Source organism: Vigna unguiculata, chromosome 3 (assembly GCF_037176805.1).
Source record: "Vigna unguiculata cultivar grain cowpea cultivar isolate G323 ecotype 2 chromosome 3, ASM3717680v1, whole genome shotgun sequence".
Lineage (NCBI taxonomy): Eukaryota > Viridiplantae > Streptophyta > Magnoliopsida > Fabales > Fabaceae > Vigna > Vigna unguiculata.
The window spans coordinates 10,296,004-10,315,782 of NC_140794.1; the positions used below are offsets into that span (position 1 = coordinate 10,296,004).

Here is a 19,779-nt window from a genome sequence, read left to right on the forward strand (position 1 = left end):
GAAGAAAATAATTATATTATATTAATATTAGTTGAGAAACCACCTTTAATTTAAACCAATAAAATATTATATTAATAGTAAATACTAAAAAACAATCAAACTCAATTTCTTTAATATCAATGAAAATATGATGATGAACGAATAACATCCAATTCTCAACCGAGCGGGTGACATTCTCTGTGTCGAAATAAGAAGAAAACATCTTTAAATAAAAAATCAAGAGGAAGAAATTTTAACTTTTTCACAAAATTTAAGATCCTCTTAATTTACATTTATAAATTTTTAAAATTTTAATTTTCTTAATATGATGTTAAGTAATTTACATTCGTAGATTCTTAAAATTCTGAAATTCGGTATACAGATTAATTTCTCTTCAAGAATTTGTATCCTGAGAGTCCAGGAGATGTTCTTATCATGGTGGCGCCAGCTCTCCGGGAAACATTCCGACGAACACTAATGGTGTTGGAGCATGATGGACGTAGTGAAACACACGCGCTAGAATAGTGAGCGAGGGAAAAACAATTTAAATATCTATAAATTCATTATAGGTTACAATTAATCAAAACCATTTATTATCAAATTAATAATTCTAACCACAATGGCTAACTTTATTTGTTTATAACTTAAAGTAACTTGCTGATAATTTAAATTTAAATATATTTACAGCTAAAAGTTATTACAATTTTTTAATAAGAAGATGAATTAATAAAACAAAGCAATTGTTAATTTAAAAAGAAGAAATAAGCAGTAATGCCAAAAGAAAAGCCAAACGGACCCGGCATTGTCATAATCGTGTGTAAGAACCGTGCTCTCTGGAGAACTCCGAAGGTTTTCTCGCTCTTACACACAAAGCGAATTGCAGGGAACACGCTTCCACTTTGAACTTCAACTACGCTCTCTATAACTCTCTTTGGCGCGTCTCCGTCACTCTCTTCGTCCTCATCCGATTCAAACAAGAATTCTCTGAGCTCAATTTCATTGACAAAATGTCGGTTTCAAAGAAGTTGATTAGATGTGTTATCCTCGACTTGGACGGCACGCTGCTCAACACAGGTTTGTTTCCATTCGTCAACCCAGAATATTCATCTTTGCTCACAGTTGAAGCATATAATCGAGTAGCTGCTTTTTTTTTTCCTTCCAAATTGGGGCTATATTCTATAACGCTGGCGATTGTGAATGTTATTGATGCAGATGGCATCGTAGGCAACGTTTTGAAGGTTTTGTTAGGTAAGTACGGAAAGGAATGGGACGGCAGAGAAGCTCATAAAATAAGAGGAACGACACCGTTTGAAGCTGCCGCTGCGGTTGTGCAAGATTATGAACTTTCCTGCTCGACGACTGAATTTCTCTCTGAAATTTCGCCTCTCTTCTCTGACCAGTAATAGTCTGTTACATCATTCTTTATAAGCTTTTTATGTGTTTGTAAATTGTAGAGATATCTCGTCGGTTGAATGTTGAATGTGAAATGGTGTATGCTTAGTACCAACTAATTATCAATGACTTAACAATACTGGATTACTGAACTTCTGAGTTGGAAAATGCAAATTCATAACTTATTTTGTGAATGTAGAGTTTCGCACGAGATACACCTCTGGAAATTTATTAACATATAATGTCTTGAAACGAAACAATTGTCTGAAATCTTTGTTCGAGTTGGAGATATTAAGCTTGGATTTCCAATTTCGGAAAAAATTTTCTCTTAAGTTTTGTGCTCTATTGGCATTTTAGGTGGTGCAACATCAAAGCACTTCCTGGTGCTAATCGATTGATTAAACATTTGAAGAGTCATGGAGTTCCGATGGCCTTGGCGTCAAACTCTCCAAGGGAAAGCGTTGAAGCCAAAATATCCTATCATGATGGTTGGTCTATTTCAAGAACCTTTGGCATCTTGTGTTGCTTTTGCCTTTGGTTGTGTTAATGTAAGTGTGGTCTTGTTTGTTCTTTATCTTCTTTCGTTCAGGATGGAAGAATTCTTTCTCTGTTATAATTGGTGGAGATGAAGTAAGAACAGGGAAACCTTCCCCTGAAATGTGAGATGCAGTGATGTTCTCTAGCTTTGATTACTGAGGGTCCCCTGATTTTTACATTTGAAAGTTCTCCGTCTCCTAAAACTTTTCTATTGTGTGTTGTGATGTTAGATTCCTTGAAGCTGCTAGGAGGTTAAACATTGAGCCCTCCAGCTGTCTTGTCATTGAAGATTCTGTGTGAGTTCCTTGATTCCTGTCTTTCTCCCGGTACTGAATCTTTCATATGACTTCATGTGTCAGTTCTAAGTCTTTGATGGTTAAGCTTTCTGATGGGTTGCTATTTGCTTTTATCACTGCTTTTATCCCTAATTATATTTGTAAAATATAAAGATAACCCCTTTTCCTTTTGGTCTCTTTGTGGAAAAAAAAAAGATTTTAAACATTTTGGGGAATCTCTAAATTCTTTCAATCACTAGAGGTTCTGTTTGAGTTTTGTAGCCTAAGAGGATGAGAATTTTGAGTTTGTAATTAGATGTATGGTTTTGAAGTAAATGAATCTCCTTTGGCTGAGGATGACTGTTTTATGGTTACTTTGATATATTTGCCAGCCAAAATTACATGCATTTTACCTAGGGATGATGGTTAGTTTTTATGGAAGTGAAACACAGTTATTTGATGATATTGATGAGTGCTTAACCAGGTGCAGTGTATATAAGTGCATTTGTTTTGCTAAGAAAGGAAGACTGGAAACACAAAAGTGCTTGTTCATGGGAAAGAACAAAGCAAATGATGAAAATAAAAATAGGATAATATTCTAAATATTTGTTTTTCAATAAACCATGGCAATGAGACAACTTTTTGTCCCAGCACAACACTACCCAAGAGTAAAAAATACCCTTCAATTTGGCTAAACCTCCATTAGTGCTAATGCAGAACAACAATTAGCACCTAATTTGACTTATACCCAATGCAATCCTATGATCGATGTTAGATGCTCTAGTCGCAAAGAACTCTAGCAAAATCCTAGCTCTCGCCCTAATGAAGTATAGGGAACAACCTAGGTATCAATCCAAGGAATTGTTTAATCTTGTAGCTAAAATGTGCCCAATTATCATTCTAAAAATGAAACAAACAATGGGAAGTAAAAACAATGTAAAATGTACTCTAGAACAGTGCAAATGATCAATGAAATGGATTTAAAAATGATGTAACAGAGAAGTATTACCGCAGCATACTATTTGACAGTAAAGGGAAAATGCTCAAATCTATATGCAAATGATGATGGAATACTCTAATATGATGAATGAACCTGTAAAACTATAAAGAAACATGAATAAAAGATGTTACAGACCTTAAACTGTCCTAAAATAGCTTCAAGATGCAAAACAGAGAAGTGTTTGATGAAATGCCTCAATGAAAACCTAGTTTTCACCAAGTGTTTGATGAAATGCTTGAATGATCTAAACTATTATTTATGCAATGCAAATGATCTAGACAAGTTTCTATATGCAGAACTAAGTAAAATGAACTAAAAACTCCAAATACTCAAAATTATGAGTCGAACTAAACTAGAAAGCAAATGCACCAAAACTGTTTTTGACAGAAAATTATTTTATGTAGAATCTGGGTTTAGATGCAATGATAATGATCTGGACATGTTTCAGTATGCATGAGTATGCAACTGCAATGCCTAAACATGATCAAATGTGTTGGAATCACAAAATCACCTATTAAACCAAACTTGATCGCACTTGGTCAAAACAGTTTTTTTGACACCATTTGAAAATTGGTGCAGATTTTGTGTTCTGAATTAAATCTATGCTTGAACTAATATTTTTAGCATTTGAACAAATATACTATGATGCAAATGAAATGAAGAAACAAAGAAATGAACAAAATATAAAGGGAATTCGAAAATGACTAGTTAAACTAAAGTAAGTGCAAAATGGCTTCTAAAATGTGACTAAAATGCATCTGAAGATAAAAGTTGTGTTTCATGCCCTGTAAATGCTTTGAACAAGTTTTAATATGCGAAGGTATGCAATGTGGATGATCAGAACTGTCCAGAAAACACCAAAACAGAAAATCACTCATTAAAGCAAACTTGGGAGCAAAGTAAACTGTGCTAATTTTATGTAGAATTTAGTAAATGGGGTATGAACATGCAACTGTACATCAATGCATGATTTTATCATCTATACATGTGTAATATGATGCTAATGGACTACCAAAACAGAGAATTCACCGAAAGGATTAATGCAAAATAAAATTCCCAATTTAAGCTAGACTAGAAAACCTAGAATCTACCAAACAAAATGCATGGAATGAGGTAATTGATGGCTCAAACATAATCCTATGCACTGAAAAAACATGCTGAAATGCAAAGAAACATACAAAATTGGCTGGAATGCAAAAATCAAAGATTAAAGCAAGTTCAAGAACAAAAAGCGGGAAACATAACTACATTACCTAACATTTGAGATTTTTGGAGATTTTGAGTTCAAAGCTAAAACTAAGAATTAGAACATGTCTAAAGTCATGAGAATACATAAAAAATAGGTGAGAAAAATTCAGAACTGGATTTAAAACTGAAAATCATCATATGGCTTGTGAGGTAGTGAAAATGGGTTTTTGAAGGAAAAACTTAGAATCATGAGTCTTGGTCTATAATTTCAGATTTTTGGATCCACTTCAGTTCATGAGAACCTATTGAATCAAGTGGTGACATTGCACTCCTTTGATCTAATCCTGAATCCAGAAATCAGATCAAGTAAAAGAAGAAATCTAGAATTGTAAAACTAGCATCATGAACTAGATTTTGACAGCAAGAGAGACTTGATGTGAATTTGTAAAATGGAATGGCTCATACAAGATGAAAATATAAAGAAATATGCAAGGAAAACTAGAAAATAATAACGTAAAAGCTTAAACAGAAAATTCTAGAAAAAAAGGGTTTAAACCCATAAATGAGAACTTGAATGTTGGGTGCAATCTTTGTTTCAATATCTCTAATCTGAAATATTGATTCCAGTGGTCACATTGTACTCTTTAGAAACCATATTTGAATCCAAACCTGACCCTAAATAAAGATAAAGATTAATACCATTCTATCTTCATCCAAGAAAACATCTCTAGATCAAAACCAGAAAAATGGATAGAAAATAGATGCTGAAAAATAGGTGCAGAACTGTAAATTGCTTAGAAATAAAGATTGCATAAATGAAAACGAAAAATAGAAAGTAAAACTTAAAATTCACAACTCAACAGAACAAAGGAATAAACTGGAAATTTGAATTGCATTGAAGATTGAAATGTACAATTGGTTTGAGATTACATATGCTGTCAAGAACTTGAATGCCTCTTGCTCACATTGTAGACTTGTGCTCCATGATCTTCACAACTTAATGCTCCCAGCCCAGAAAACTCCGAATCTAAGATTTAAAGAAAGCTATAAAAGTGCCGAAAAGAAAATTTATGGGTCGTGTGAAAGGATGGATGTGTTTGGAGTGATAGTAGTTTGGGTCGTGATGTTGGTGGTGTGTCCATCCTCTCCCTTATCTATCCTAATTAAAGAAAAGAAAATACAATGAACTAACTAGAATTATAGCAGATAAATTCTAGAACAAAAAAATCAGCTTTTAGTACAATGCATCTCTCGTTACAAAGGCTCCTATAGGTAACTAACTTTTCAGCCTTCTAACTTCCAACTGCAGCAAACACTCCTTCTTAGCCCAAACTGTCCAGTGAGCAAATTGAAGCAAATTTCCTGTTGCCACGTTGGACAGCTTCTCTCCAAGTCATTTCTATTTACTTTCCAATGGTCTTGTTATCTACTATTGCTAGGCAAAAGTCAGAATTGACTTGTAGGCTTCCATTCTTCCTTGGCATAGGTCCAAGTCTCTCTTCAGGATTCTCTTAATGTTACTGCAGTAGAAAATTCAAAGGAATTAATCAAGCTGAAAATTTCAATTGCCTATTTAAAACTACATTCTACTAATGACTAAGGACTCAAAACCTACTAAACTAAACTTTACTCTAAAAAACACTCTTTTTTAACATGTTTTTATTAAAACTAAGATTTTTTCGAAGAAAATACTAAAATATTATAAAAACAGGAAATAAAGAAAAGAAAACTCCCAAAAGAAGTGTTGTAAAACACCAAATAAGTGTCTAATATGACACTTAACAATCGACCTAAAAAATTAGATGGGAACATGGACTAAACAAAATGGTTGTATTGTAACTCTGCTTCTTCTAGTGTTTCTTCTTGATAAAATTCCTTCATAACAGTCCTTTGTGCATCTGTGCTCAGGTTGAATTAGCATTTTCTCTATTATGATTAAAACTTATCTTTTGATATCTACTTGCTTAATTGTTTTACGTCTCCACTCGTTACCACTTTCTAGAACCTTGTCTCCATCCCACAAATCTACCTTTTCATACTTTAGCTGGATTGGGAATTTAGTTTAACATTAATTTTGAAGGTTCTTCTTCACTTTCAAGTTATTTGTGTCTTTGACAAGATAGACAAAATAATCACTGTTTAACTTTCACTACATTATGGCTACCCCTCTCCAATTGTCCACATTGATTGACATGTTGTAAACATCATAGCATAATTTATAATAGCCAAAGATTGCTTCCTTATTTCCTACTAGGTATCTTCAAATGAATTGATGATTTTTATCTTAGAATTTTTTTCTCTATCCCTTAGGGATACTTCTTTTCCTCCGTATCTTTCTAAAAGCATGTATACTTGGCTACTTCAGACCTGGGGTTACTGCAGGTAAAACTGCTGAAATGGAAGTAGTTGCTGTACCATCACTTCCAAAACAGACGCATCTCTACACTGCAGCAGATGAGGTGATCAATTCCCTACTTGACTTGCAACTCGAAAAGTGGGGTCTGCCTCCGTTTGAAGATTGTAAACCCCAAATACTTTAAGATATTCCTCTTTGCATTTGTTAGCGTTTCTTTTATTTAAACTTGTATTCTAAATTATTGCAGGGGTGGAGGGAACTTTGCCCTTAGATCCTTGGTATATTGGTGGTCCTGTTGTCAAGGGATTTGGTCGTGGCTCGAAGGTACTTGGGATCCCTACAGGTTTGTACTTTGTTACAACTTATTTCTTAAAGAATTGCTGGTCTATTATACTGTCTTAAACAATCTTTGGTGTATTATTATATAAATAGTAATATGTACTCTATTTTCTTCCAGCAAATTTATCGACAAAGGGATATTCAGATCTCCTTTCAGAACATCCTGCGGGAGTTTATTTCGGTTGGGCTGGATTGCCATCAAGAGGTATTTTTAAAATGGTGATGAGCATTGGTTGGAATCTATATTTTGACAACAAAGAAAAGACTATAGTAAGTGTTATTACTCACCCCCAACTATAACTATTTACCAATCAATTTTCATATTATCTTCTGCTTTTTTTACTGTAGGAACCATGGTTACTTCATGACTTTAACGAGGATTTCTATGGGGAAGAACTGCGGCTTGTTATAGTTGGTTACATACGTCCCGAGGTATTATCTTAATGAATATTTCTCCTATAATTTTTCTTTGTCGTCCTTGTACTGTACCCCGTATACTTATAAAGTTTCACTAAAATTGGGCATTGTGCATAACAGGCAAATTTTCCATCCCTTGAAAGCTTGGTAGCTAAAATTCATGAAGATCGCAGGGTTGCTGAAAGGGCTCTTGATCTCCCCTTATATTCAAGTTTTAAGAATGATTCGTATCTGAGAAGTTCTTAGTACTCCCTTTTTTATCTCACAGCATCTCGTCTAAGAAATCCCAGGTGTTAATTGTTGTAAGCGTATAATCCCGTTATTCCACTCAATAAGTTTGCATATTATACGCTTATTACCCTATGATTCATATGCATCAGTGACATAATTCAACGTGATTTGGAGTGGAACATGCGTAAAATACTTAAACCTATTTTGGATAATTTTAAATGTTTAATTGAGTTCCTGACATTTCTTTCAGTACATTTGCCACAAATTTTCATATATCCTACGTGACTGCTGTGTTCCTCTGTGAACTGTTGTTTTTTCATTGAAGGTAAGGTCATGATGAATCAGTACAGGGTGTTGAGTGGATAATAAATTAAAATTAAATTATATTGGATGGATAAAAGTTAAACTATTTATCCATTTATGATATGATAAAAATGTTTTATAGAAATCAGCCCTATTTAATAGCTTTCCGTGGATGAATGTTCAATCTAAATATTTGTATCGTTTGTGCTCCTGAATATTGTAGAGTTCAGTTCAGGACTCGTAAATATATAAATTTTGTTTTTGTTACTCAATTTTTTTATCCTTAATAACAAATATAGTTCTAATTTGATTTATACTATTTGTCGGCATATGTTAAACTGCGATTGATAATTCATTAAGGAAAATGTCAAGTTCGATATTTATTTTATTTGAAATTTAAAATATGTAAACTCTAAACTTTAGTAGACTTTGTAGTGTCCTCAACCTCTATCTCTTTCATCGTTTGAAAATATTCTCATTATTAACTTGGGTCGTCGAGGAACCGATAACAACTTTTCTTTCGAGAACTCTATTTTTCTTCTATTTTCACAATTCAACTTTCTATTTTAATTGGACGTAGTTTAGAGCTTGATTTCTCAATGTAAAGAGGCTTGATGTCCAAACTACCTAAAAAGGTGTAGTTTGTAGCCTGATTATCATTGTATACATTGCCACTTCTAGTTGAGGCCCTGTACGGTCATGGACTCCTCAACAAACTATTCCATAAATATGCAAAGGGGTTCTAAACTCTCCTGTGTCTTGAAGACTCAAACCTCCAATGAAGTTGTTTTGATGATGATTTTGAAAGATGAAAATGAGCTGAAGATGCTAAAAATGTTGTTGAGAGTTTGTAACTTTCATTGTATTTTATCGACTCTTTCAGATAAAGTATTCACAAGATTTTTAATTCAACATGACCTTACTCAAATTAATTAAGAGAATAATATTTGTTGTAAAGTTAAAAATATGAGAAAAAGGTTTATGACATTGTTAACCGATTAAGTTTTTAAGTAATGAGTTAAACTATTCATGAAATATTTAAAAAAAAAGGATAATTGATTATCAGCTTAATTAAGTGATTAGACCATAAAATATATTTAAAATTTTCAATGTTTTGAGAAATTAACCAATTAAAATCTTGTATAATAAATTAATTTCTTTCTCTGAATTAAATACATAGCTGCAGTAATTGATTAGCATGTGCCTTAATCAATTAAAATAGAAGTCTTGTAAATCTTGTATAATAAATTAACTTCTATCTCTAAATGAAATACAAAGTTCAGATAATTGATTAACACTTGTTGTGAACTTGTGATCAATTAAAATAGAAAGTGCTGCAATTGTTTTTCAATTTTTCACAAAAATAATAAATTAAATGCTTGAAATAATTGATTAAATAGTTTTGAAATTTCTTTAAATCAATTATTGGTTTTATAAATAGAGTCTTTGTCACACTATTTTACATAACTAATACTATCGAGAAATATAAATTATTTTTGAGATCATTTGAGTTAATTTTTTGAGAATTAAAAAGGTTGTGTTGTGTTAATTGTATCAATCTTATGGGTTGCCTATAACTTGAAATTTAGTATACTCTTTCCTTGTTATAAATTTGCTGGAGTGTTCCAATATATATCGTGTAATATCTTTTTAGATGTGTTCAAGAGTTGATATAATTTTTGCTTGTTGTTTTGAGGTTGTAGGTTGCTTATGTGAGTGCTTGTAAAAGCTTTTGAAGACAATGAAATCCAATTATTTTAAGGTTGAATAAATGATATTGGATGCAAGACCATTTATGATCTAAACCAGTATAATGTTGCAGTGTCCTTTTCCTTTTTCAACTTCTTTATATTGTTCTTAACTAATCTTTTATCCATCTTGATTCCAAAATCAGTTGCATTCTATTTTTCAATTTGTCCAATCATTAACGTGTATAACCTAAAAGTCTTTTATTAAAGTTTCATATATTATAATACATATCGAATATTTTTACTCTAATTTGAACTACTTATATAGAGTTTCTATTAATATCAATGTAATATAAATGATAAAGGAAATAAACATCCATTTATAAAAAAAAAATATATTTAAATTAATAAATTAGTGTAAAAACAACAGTGAAATCATTAATGACCTCAAATTCCTTGTTCTCATCATGAAATTTAATTACAAATGTTTTTTTTAATTCTTTATTAGGTATAAGATATTGACAAATATATTTTTTATGAAAAATTATGTTTTGAAAAAGATTTTTTTATTTGATAAAAAATATATATATTTTTTAATCAAAATAAAGTAATAAAATTATATTTTTTTGTCTAATTTGGTACTTTGTCAATTAAATGTTTTTTTGTTAAAGTATCATTTTCTATTTCTTATATAACCTTTTAATTAAAAAATAAATAAATGGAAGTGTAAGTGAGTGAGTTTTGTTTTGGCGCTTATAGTTAAAGCTTCCTGCAAATCCGGCGGCAGCAGAAACACCGTGGTTGTGCAGTGGCGATGGGAGAAGAAGAGGAGCTCCAATCCGAATCCAATGTAGCAAACGCCAACACCAACACCAACGAAGATTACTCCTTCCCCGCTCTTCGCTTCGATGTCTCTCCTCACAGAACCTACCATTTCCACCGTCAGTTCATCACTCCCTCCAACCCTAACAATTTCCACAAGGCCGTTAAATGGTACGCTACACCATCACTCACTCTCCTTTATCTTCTACTACCTTTCTCAATTCCTAATTTGAGTTCTGCTTCTGTCTTAGGTCACCTGACGGTTCCTGCTTCCTCACCTCTTCCGAGGACAACACTCTCCGCCTCTTCGCGCCGTAAGTCTCCTCTTCGCAACCTCCATTCCGATCTCACTATATCTAATCTTGTGATTATGTACAACTAATTCACTTCGCTTTTCCCTGGCAGACCGGGAACTGAAAGCGACGCTTCCGTTGCTGCTTCCGACGACGGTAATCGCGCCTTTCGAATATGTAAACAAGTGAACGCGATTAACTGCTATATGAAGTTCGAGTGTTCATTGTATGTTGTTGTTGTTGTTGTCTACAGATTCCTTTGCTGCAGACGTAGTCATGCATGAAGGAGAGTCCATACACGATTTCTGTTGGTATCCTTACATGTCTTTCTCTGGTAAGAAATGTTTTGTTTTCTTTGCGTTTTAGTAACTGATAGTGATGGTGTGGTGTCTATTGGTATATGATATTGGATATTTGCAGATCTGGTGACCAATGTTTTTGCGACTACTACTCGAGACCATCCGATTCATTTATGGGATGCTACCTCTGGCCAGGTATTTTCATTGTTTCTCATTTCAGTTTTGTGCTTAAACTGTTTGTCGTCCTAGTGCCATTGAATTATTTGCGAAACTATGAAAGTTAAAATGAAATGGAATAATATTAAGGGGGACGGTAAATGTAGCACTTGAAGTGTTAATAATGTTACCAAGGTTTTAAAAAGTCGTCACGATAACAGTTGTATTGCATGAAATTGAGGATACCATAAACATTGATGTTGCAAATAGAATCACAGGCGTGGAACGCTTTTTAAAATCTCAAATGTTACTGCTAAGAATTAACATTGTTGGCAGCTTTGAAGGTACATTATGGTTTTTGTGTTGCTATTGTGGTTTTTGACCATTGCTTTTGGTGAAAATTGCAGTTGCGTTGCACGTATCGGGCATATGATGCAATGGATGAAATTACAGCTGCTTTTTCAATTGCTTTTAATCCAGCAGGGACTAAGTAAGCTATTTGATTAAGGACCAACAATTTGCAAATTGTAGATGCACAACACAATGCTTCTATGATAATAACTCATATTTCATGCTCACAGGTCTAATAGTTTTTCCTCATCAAACTTTCATAAACTTTCTCTAGGACATTTAGGCTTACATATGTTTTTAATCCTTGCAAATATGGCTAAACTTGTTTGCCGTCTTCCAATTCTTTTTTTGTTGGTTTTAGTTCTAATAAATTTGAAAAATTGTATGTGCCAGACTGTTGCCATTTAGTGATGATGTAGCAATGTTACCTCAATGCCCATTGTAAGGTGACATGTGGGGATAGGGAACATAAACTTTATGGGGACCAGACCCAAATAAAAAAAGTATCTTGGAGGATGAAAGGCAAATTTCATTATATTTATAATCACTAAAACATATTTACCAGGACATTTGAATATACAGGCATCCCTTGGGTTTTATGTTCATATGCTATCGACAAATAACTTTACCTGACCTAAGTGAGTTGCACACTATTAAAATTTATAAGATATCTAGTGCTTAGGAGGTGGTTTTCAAAATACGGTATGATTTTTGGTTTACTTTATTTCAAGCGATGAATGTGTATTTGTGAAAGTTATTTAAACTCTTTGGTTGTCTTGTAGGATATTTGCTGGATACAACAAATGTATTAGGATATTTGATTTACATCGACCGGGTAGGGATTTTGAATTGTATTCAACAGTAAAAGATAAAAAAGAAGGCCAAACAGGTAATTTTCATCAGGGCTGCTGAAGTTTTTTCTTTTTTGCTGGGAAGGTTGGGGTGACAGCAGCAATAACATCTATGAATGAAATGTCTGGGAAAATTCTATGGTACAAAGAGATGCACATAATTCAGTTTATATGAATGCAGGTATTATATCTGCAATGGCTTTTTCTCCATTTCATTCTGGGATGCTAGCTTTGGGTTCTTACAATCAAACTGCTGCTATTTATAGGGAGGACAACATGGAACTCTTGTACCTTTTGCATGGTCAAGAAGGTGGAATTACTCATGTAAGTTAGGGTTTCCTGTAAATAATTTATTCACGTTATAACATTGAGAAGAATTCCTAAATTTTCCTCTTCTTCAGGCCCAGTTTTCCAAAGATGGAAATTATTTATACACTGGAGGTCGGAAGGTGAGATTTGCACATTTTCTTTTATAGTTCTAGAGTTTGGACTGGACTACGAGTCATATTCTTGTTACCCAGCATATTGTTACTTGAAGTTCAGTTTCTTACATTCATTGTTTCTTGAAGGACCCTTATATACTCTGCTGGGATGTGCGCAAGTCGGTTGATTGTGTTTACAAGTACTATTCTATCTCTTCCCTTGACTGTGGTTTATCTATGAATTGAAGAAAAGTTTATATATGATGTTTGGGAAAACTTAAATTATAGAAAATATTTTTTCCGAAGTTAGGAAACTGCAAAAGCTCTTGTTCAAACAAGATAATCCTTACATGCATTTAAGTGGAAGCGTACTTTATGATGAGCAAAACTGATGCAAGCTGTTGTTCAAGAGAATAAAGAAAATACATAATTGTATACTACAATTTGCCCTCAAAATAAAGAATTTGAGTTCCTAATTGAATTTTTCAGACTTTCCATTTTGGATATTATAGTAGAACCAGTAAATTCCAAAGCTAAATTCCTATATCCCTTACTAACTGCTGATGCGTGCACTACTACATACTTAATCCAAAGATCCTCTTTTTTTGTATGGTTAGGTTGCTGTTTGCTATTATGTGTTTTTGTGTATTTCCATTGTTATGAAAGCTTGACTGATTCCAATCATATTATCTCTGTTTTATCAATTTTTTTTTTTTTATCATAAAGACACTTTTACTATTTATTCTATAAGTACAAATGTTGGGAGTTGAATGGATGCATCTTTGCACCTTGTTACTAGGTTATACAGATCATCAGAAAACACCAATCAGCGGATACTGTTCGATATTGACCCTTCTGGACAGCATCTTGGTACAGGGGGTCAGGTATCTTGACATTCCTATTATCTTGCAACATCAATTATCGTCAATCAATATTAAGTTTGTTTTTAAATGATTATTTTTTTTTTTGGTTTCAGGATGGTTTAGTACACATATATAATCTTCAAACTGGGCAGTGGGTGTCAAGTTTCGAGGCTGCTTTAGGTAGTCAAGTTCTGTATGTTGATGCTTGTATTTTTTTCTCCGTCTTATTTGTGTATATCAATTTTTAACTGCTTTAAGCTTTATTTTTTACTGTTTGCTGTGCAGACACGGTTAATGGTTTCTCATTCCATCCATTTCTACCCCATGCTGTATCATCCTCGGGCCATCGGAGATTCGTAATTCCAGACGACGGCAATGAAGAATTGCGCTTAAGTGGTATTGTTATAATATTATAGACATGCAGACTCCCGCTCCCCCCTCCCCTTACCAAAGGGTTTTCTATTTCTTTTATTTCATCATTGATCAGGTTTTATTATTTTGGCATGGTTTCACGGAAGTAACCTAATTTTATATTATCTATGAGCTATAATTTGATGAAATTATGAAAAATCATTATATATTTTGTGCTACTAAAGGTAATTTCGCTAACTTTACTTTTCTCCATTGATAACTTCAATCGTGATATATAGGTCGTGAAAATTGCGTCTCAGTATGGACTTTCTGTTGTGATTCAATGGAGATTGACATGAAAAGCAATGGCAGTTTCAACGATCAGTCTGAAAGTGGTAACTTGGACTGAAATTCGTTAATGCTTTGCGGCCACCTTGTACCGATCTGGTAACACTAGTTTGTTTTGTAAGTTGTTGCCAATGATCATGACGGTTCACTGTTTAACTGTTCCTTGTTTGACCAAAAAACTGAGCGAAATTTTGCATATATGTCTTATACGTGTAAAATTGTAAATTTCTAATTCTAGCAAGGATTTGGACTTGTTTGGTTGTTATTTAGTTGGTGAGGTATTTGCTACTGTCTTTTACTTGCTAGTGAAGTTTCAGCCCGTATTCTGGCCGGCAATACTTTTCTTCCTTTTTTGAGAATCGTTCTTTCTTTAGGTCACGTAAAAAGCGGTCTTTTATGCTTGGGATTTGAAGTAATCTTCGATTATTATATACAACAAAAGAGAAACACCGGTGGAATTGGCCAAAGGAACACTGATTTTCGTGTCTCGACGAACATGGACCTGAAAGTATGACTAGTTTTTCTTACAGACTCACTTTCACCTGTTAATATCTAGATAATGGTTGTACTTTTTAGCGATGTTGATTCCGTAAAAGCACCAAAATGCTGCAATTTCTCTTTTCAAAATTATTGAAATGGGTAGATTTTAAAAAATATTTATGAATATTGACAAGTCATGCCGGTGACTTTATTGTGAATAAGTTGTGTGACACGACTGTTGACTTAATAAAGTAAAGTTGTGTTTGCATGTTAACTCTTCAATTTATTGTAATTTTTTTTTAGATTTTAATTGAAGTTGTATTTATGTATTGACTTTATTTTATTGTGATATAAACTTAAGTTGCAAGAATGACACAATTTTAATTATGAAATATTTTAATACAAATTAAAAAAAAAAGAAAATCAAGAATTTTATAATAAAAGTATGAAATATTTAAAATGTAAATGTTTGATAAATTTTTAGTTAATATAAGGATACATTATGAAATTGTTTAGAATTTTTCAACAAGCATAAATATTATCAACTAAGACTAAAATGTAGAAAAAGAGAAAAAAATAGTAATAAATAATGTATTTTTTGAAATTTGGAAACTTAAAATGATTTGTTAGCGTGTTTGTTATCAATTTTTGAATAATTTTCAAATATGAAACATCTTAGTTTGAGTTCTTTGTAAGTTATAAGTTTTTGTAGTTTTTCTTTCTCAAAATTTTTATCTCAAAATCAATGATTCTGGAAAAAATACTAATTATATATCAAAACAAGTTATAAAAAAAAAGAAAAAAGACAAAAAATAAATTTTAAATATTTTTAATGATTTATAAAAAATAAACTATATAAACAATTGAAATTGTATCATTCATACGACTTCAATCCAATTCAGACTACGAAATTATGTATCAATATAAGATTTCAATGAAATTATTAAAAAAAATAAATCAAATAAAAATTATACTAAATTAACAGACTTTTTTAACGTTCACTATACCAAATCAAACTAACACGACTTTGTTATTTTTGTAATTTTAGTAATTTGGGAAAAAAAAAATGCACCATTTTATCGCTTATTGTGTACTGTCGTATAAGAAGGGGCAAAAGTAACTCAATCCGGCAACTAGGCTTTTATTTACGGTAATATTTTATGTTGAAGAATTCACGCATATTCTCGGTCTTTCCAGTTTCTGAGGTCACCGGAATCCGGAGAAAAGAGTATCGTGGCCAGTCGTTCTAACTCTACCAAGTCATAGTTGATTCTAGAATATTGCAATTACTGTTAAATAGGATTTATCTATTGTTTTTTATGTTTTTGAACTACATTGTTGAGCTTGAAATGTTCTTCTGAAACATGGGCCCTCTAATTATAAATAACTGGAAAGTGTAGTCCAGTCTCCACGTCTAATCGTTCATTTCTTAAACTCATAATATTATGTTTTTGTTATAGGTTTATTTTCAAGCCACAATTTTTAAACATGCTTATCATAGAGGAAAAGGGTAGAAATAAGAAAAATAAATCAAAACTCGAAGTAGTAAAATATAAAACAAAAAAGACAAAAAATGAAAGATGTGATGCATACGTTGTTTGACACATGGTTCGTTGACATAGACTCCTTAAAACGCACTAGTGAAAAATAATAATGTGAAAATATTGAAGATAAATCTCTAAACTTTTGTGAAAAATGTGATTAGGAGAAATACTTGCCTAAACTTTTGGACACTTCGCCAATCATTATTGTAAAGGAAAAACAAACATGCTGTGTTTTTAATATACCAGATTCATTAACTATGGTTTTGACCAAACAAGGACCATGGTTGAGAAAACAGCAAAAGATGAAAAGACCAAAACAGCCCTCGTGTTTACAACAAACGTGTTGCGTTGTTTTTATTTGCCGAATTAACCAACTCCGGTTTTGACTCAACACAGACCATGGTTGAGGAAAACTCCAAAGGAGGAAAAGACCAAAGAGGCCCTCCAACAACCAAGCAGCAACAGCAGCCAGCCACCTAATAAACTCCGTCGAAGCACAAAGGTTGTTTCATTCAGTGGGTCCCATTCCAGTTCGGTTAACCACTTTTCACCGTCGATTAAGCCATCACAAGCGTGTGTTGCACAGGCTGTGATCCACTGCAGCGACGGTCTACCATACCACGCGTTTACTTACGTACACGGAACTTCTCCAGAAGCTACCGACAAAGCCGACCAAGCACCACGTCACCGCCCACTTCTCTCCCTATCCTCTGTCACGTTGCCACGTGTTCTTTCTCCAACGGCTAGTTTTTTCTCTCCCTCTCCTTGTATTTTAACCGCCCGCCATGTTTAGAGAGAGAAAAGTAACCCCTGACACTTCCCTCGAAGTTTCGCGTAATTTTCTCACGCGGTATTCACTGCTAAATAAATATTTAATAACTAGAAAAAACCTCTTCTTTTTTAGCTTTATATATAAAGCACTTCATTAACACCGCATTTGTTCCCAGATTCTTAAACAGCTTCTAGTTGAGTTTGATCACCAAGTTCAATTTCAGTGTTTGGTTTACCTGTTTAGCATCACAACTGCAAATAGAAACTCTCTTGTAACACTTGGTGAGTTGTGTCTCACTTTTCTATTATCTTCTTCGTTTTCTGTTCTGGTATCCTTTTCAGTTTTCCATAAGATTATTATTTTTTTTTAAATGTCGAACTATTTGCGTATTCTCCGAAAAACTAATGGTTTGTTTGTTTGGGTTTTACAGATTAGAAGAAAAGGTTGTATCTGTGAAGTTTTGGTTAATTTGAATATGGCATTAGGGTTTGAGGGCTATAGTTATACAACTGCCCTTGGAAGGAAGAGGGTTGTGTTAGTGCATAATGTGGAAGTTTTGTCTCCGTTGAAGAGAACGCGCAGCGAGAAAATCACCTTCGATTCTGAAAGGTCTCCGCTTGAGGCCCTTCCTCTTGAGATTCTGGTGAGTGTTGCAAATTTCAGTTTTGTCTTTTTTTTTTTCGTTCCTAATTTTTCATGTCTGATTCTGCAATGATTGTTCTGAAACATGGGTTTTTCTGTTCTTTTCTGGACTAATTGTAGGTGAAGGTGTTGTGTGGTGTGGATCATGAGGATTTGGAGCAACTTGCTCGTGTCTCAAAAACTGTCAGAGAAGCTGTAAGTTTTTGAGTAATATTCAATGTTGTTCAGTTCTGTTTCAAGTTCTATTTTTTTGTTCTAATTTGTGAATTTCTGGGTTTTGCTTTTACAGACTGAGATTGCTAGGCAGACGAATTTTGAGTACAGAACTCCTAAGAAGAAAACTTTTGCTATTTCTATACCCTTTGGAGAGGAAATTGAAGCTCCTAATGCTCCATTGAGGAAACCAAAGTCAAAGCTTATTGCTAAGAATCTGAGTAGCATAACAATGGCATTGTTTACTTCACCTAACGAAGAAGAAGATCAGTGAATGGGCCAAGGAGAAGTAGCAACTGATTACAGGCCAGATAGATTCTCTTGATTCTGATAGTTTTGTGAATAGATTGGTACTGCTACGTGTGTATATTAGTAAGTAGATTCAGAGTGACTTGATAGATACTTAGAAGAACTTACTATCTGATTAATCTTTATACAAGTCATATCTTCAAATCCTTCATTGAAGATTGTTTTGGCTTGTTTGCAATCTTTATGTACATGCACAGGCTAGTAGAAAGTGCTAGAAATTCTAGTCATTGTTTGGAGGGAAATCCCATGTCCTTCTGTATGATAAATGTAACTGTCCTCACAAGTTGTTTGGACATAAGAATGAGTAAAGCTTCTACTTTTATGATTTGATCAAGTTTGCTCTTTTATTCGTTCTGCTTTGACTGTCTTTAATATAATAAATATTCACAAATTGTGTAGAAATGTGGGGTATATTTCTCTTTTTAGCAGAGCAATGGTTATTAGTAATATCCACTAGTTATATCATAAAGTGGGGGAAGCAATTAGACATATCAACATCCATCATGGTCCACCAAAATTAGAGGGAATTTCGTTTGAGATACTTGTGGTTTGAACACTTTTGCTCTAAAAGCCACACAACTAAGGTGTCCTTGGTATCAGAAACAATTAAATACTTTGATCTTTAAGTCAAATACAGAACCTGAACAATCTGTGTAATATTTTTCTGATTTTCAACTCATAACAATGGATTTCCTTCGTTTGACCCTGAAAATAGAAACTGAGACTTCTTCTGTTTACCCCCAAATGATGTCAGAAAGTTATAAATTAACTATTTCACGATCGTAGCTTCCCATTGTCTAGGCAAAATGATAACTTAGTGGTTAAGTTTGCTAGGAGAAACTTCTACATGAATTATATTCAGTTTAAGAACATGTTGCTCTCAGTTTAGTTTTTGGGGTGAATTCAATATTTCTGCAAAATAGTAGCAGGTTTTCTTGACACCTTTCACAGTTGAAGAGGAGTCAAAATGGTTAAAATCCAACAGTTATTAATGTTCCATGTAAACAAAAGATTCGAAACAATAAAGAGATTCTATACTGGATGATGCATAGGGTTGAGGCTTCACATTTATTCAAGTGTTTTATTTGTACTCTGCTAAATAATCACATTTAGTCATCTGCTAATTTTATTAGCAAATAGTGATTATAATAATTGTCGATTTACGTTATGAAGAATTTAAGTTTGATCGTTCAATAATGTTCGACCAACTAAGACAGAATGATCAAATTCTTAACATGAAATTGGAAAATAAAACAAAATAAAATAGATAATAATAATAATGATAGAAATTGAAGGTCAAATAGCAATGATAAAAAATGGTCAAATTTGTAACTTTTGATATAACGAAATCAAAGTAT

At 33.0% G+C, this 19,779-nt stretch overlaps 3 protein-coding genes across 3 annotated transcripts; all 3 read left to right on the top strand.

The window, feature by feature from the left end:
- The first annotated feature begins 748 nt into the window (after positions 1–748).
- Positions 749–7,963, top strand: FMN/FHY (riboflavin kinase/FMN hydrolase). Its single transcript, XM_028065290.2, has 10 exons — positions 749–1,053; positions 1,192–1,378; positions 1,729–1,859; positions 1,961–2,030; positions 2,139–2,204; positions 6,737–6,891; positions 6,975–7,070; positions 7,185–7,336; positions 7,415–7,498; positions 7,604–7,963. Exons 1-10 carry the CDS (start codon positions 987–989, stop codon positions 7,727–7,729), a joined length of 1,134 nt encoding a protein of 377 aa, XP_027921091.1. The 5' UTR covers positions 749–986; the 3' UTR covers positions 7,730–7,963.
- A 2,470-nt stretch (positions 7,964–10,433) lies between these two features.
- Positions 10,434–14,726, top strand: LOC114176325 (Transducin/WD40 repeat-like superfamily protein). Its single transcript, XM_028061336.2, has 14 exons — positions 10,434–10,698; positions 10,779–10,841; positions 10,933–10,976; positions 11,074–11,154; positions 11,241–11,314; positions 11,683–11,765; positions 12,409–12,515; positions 12,659–12,801; positions 12,879–12,926; positions 13,047–13,099; positions 13,699–13,783; positions 13,876–13,942; positions 14,048–14,158; positions 14,413–14,726. The coding sequence occupies exons 1-14, from the start codon at positions 10,520–10,522 to the stop codon at positions 14,520–14,522; spliced, it is 1,248 nt and encodes a 415-aa protein (XP_027917137.1). The 5' UTR covers positions 10,434–10,519; the 3' UTR covers positions 14,523–14,726.
- Positions 14,727–17,351: 2,625 nt separating this feature from the next.
- Positions 17,352–18,755, top strand: FBS2 (F-box family protein). Its single transcript, XM_028060203.2, has 4 exons — positions 17,352–17,538; positions 17,688–17,900; positions 18,020–18,094; positions 18,189–18,755. The coding sequence occupies exons 2-4, from the start codon at positions 17,733–17,735 to the stop codon at positions 18,384–18,386; spliced, it is 441 nt and encodes a 146-aa protein (XP_027916004.1). The 5' UTR covers positions 17,352–17,538; positions 17,688–17,732; the 3' UTR covers positions 18,387–18,755.
- The last annotated feature ends 1,024 nt before the right edge of the window (positions 18,756–19,779 follow it).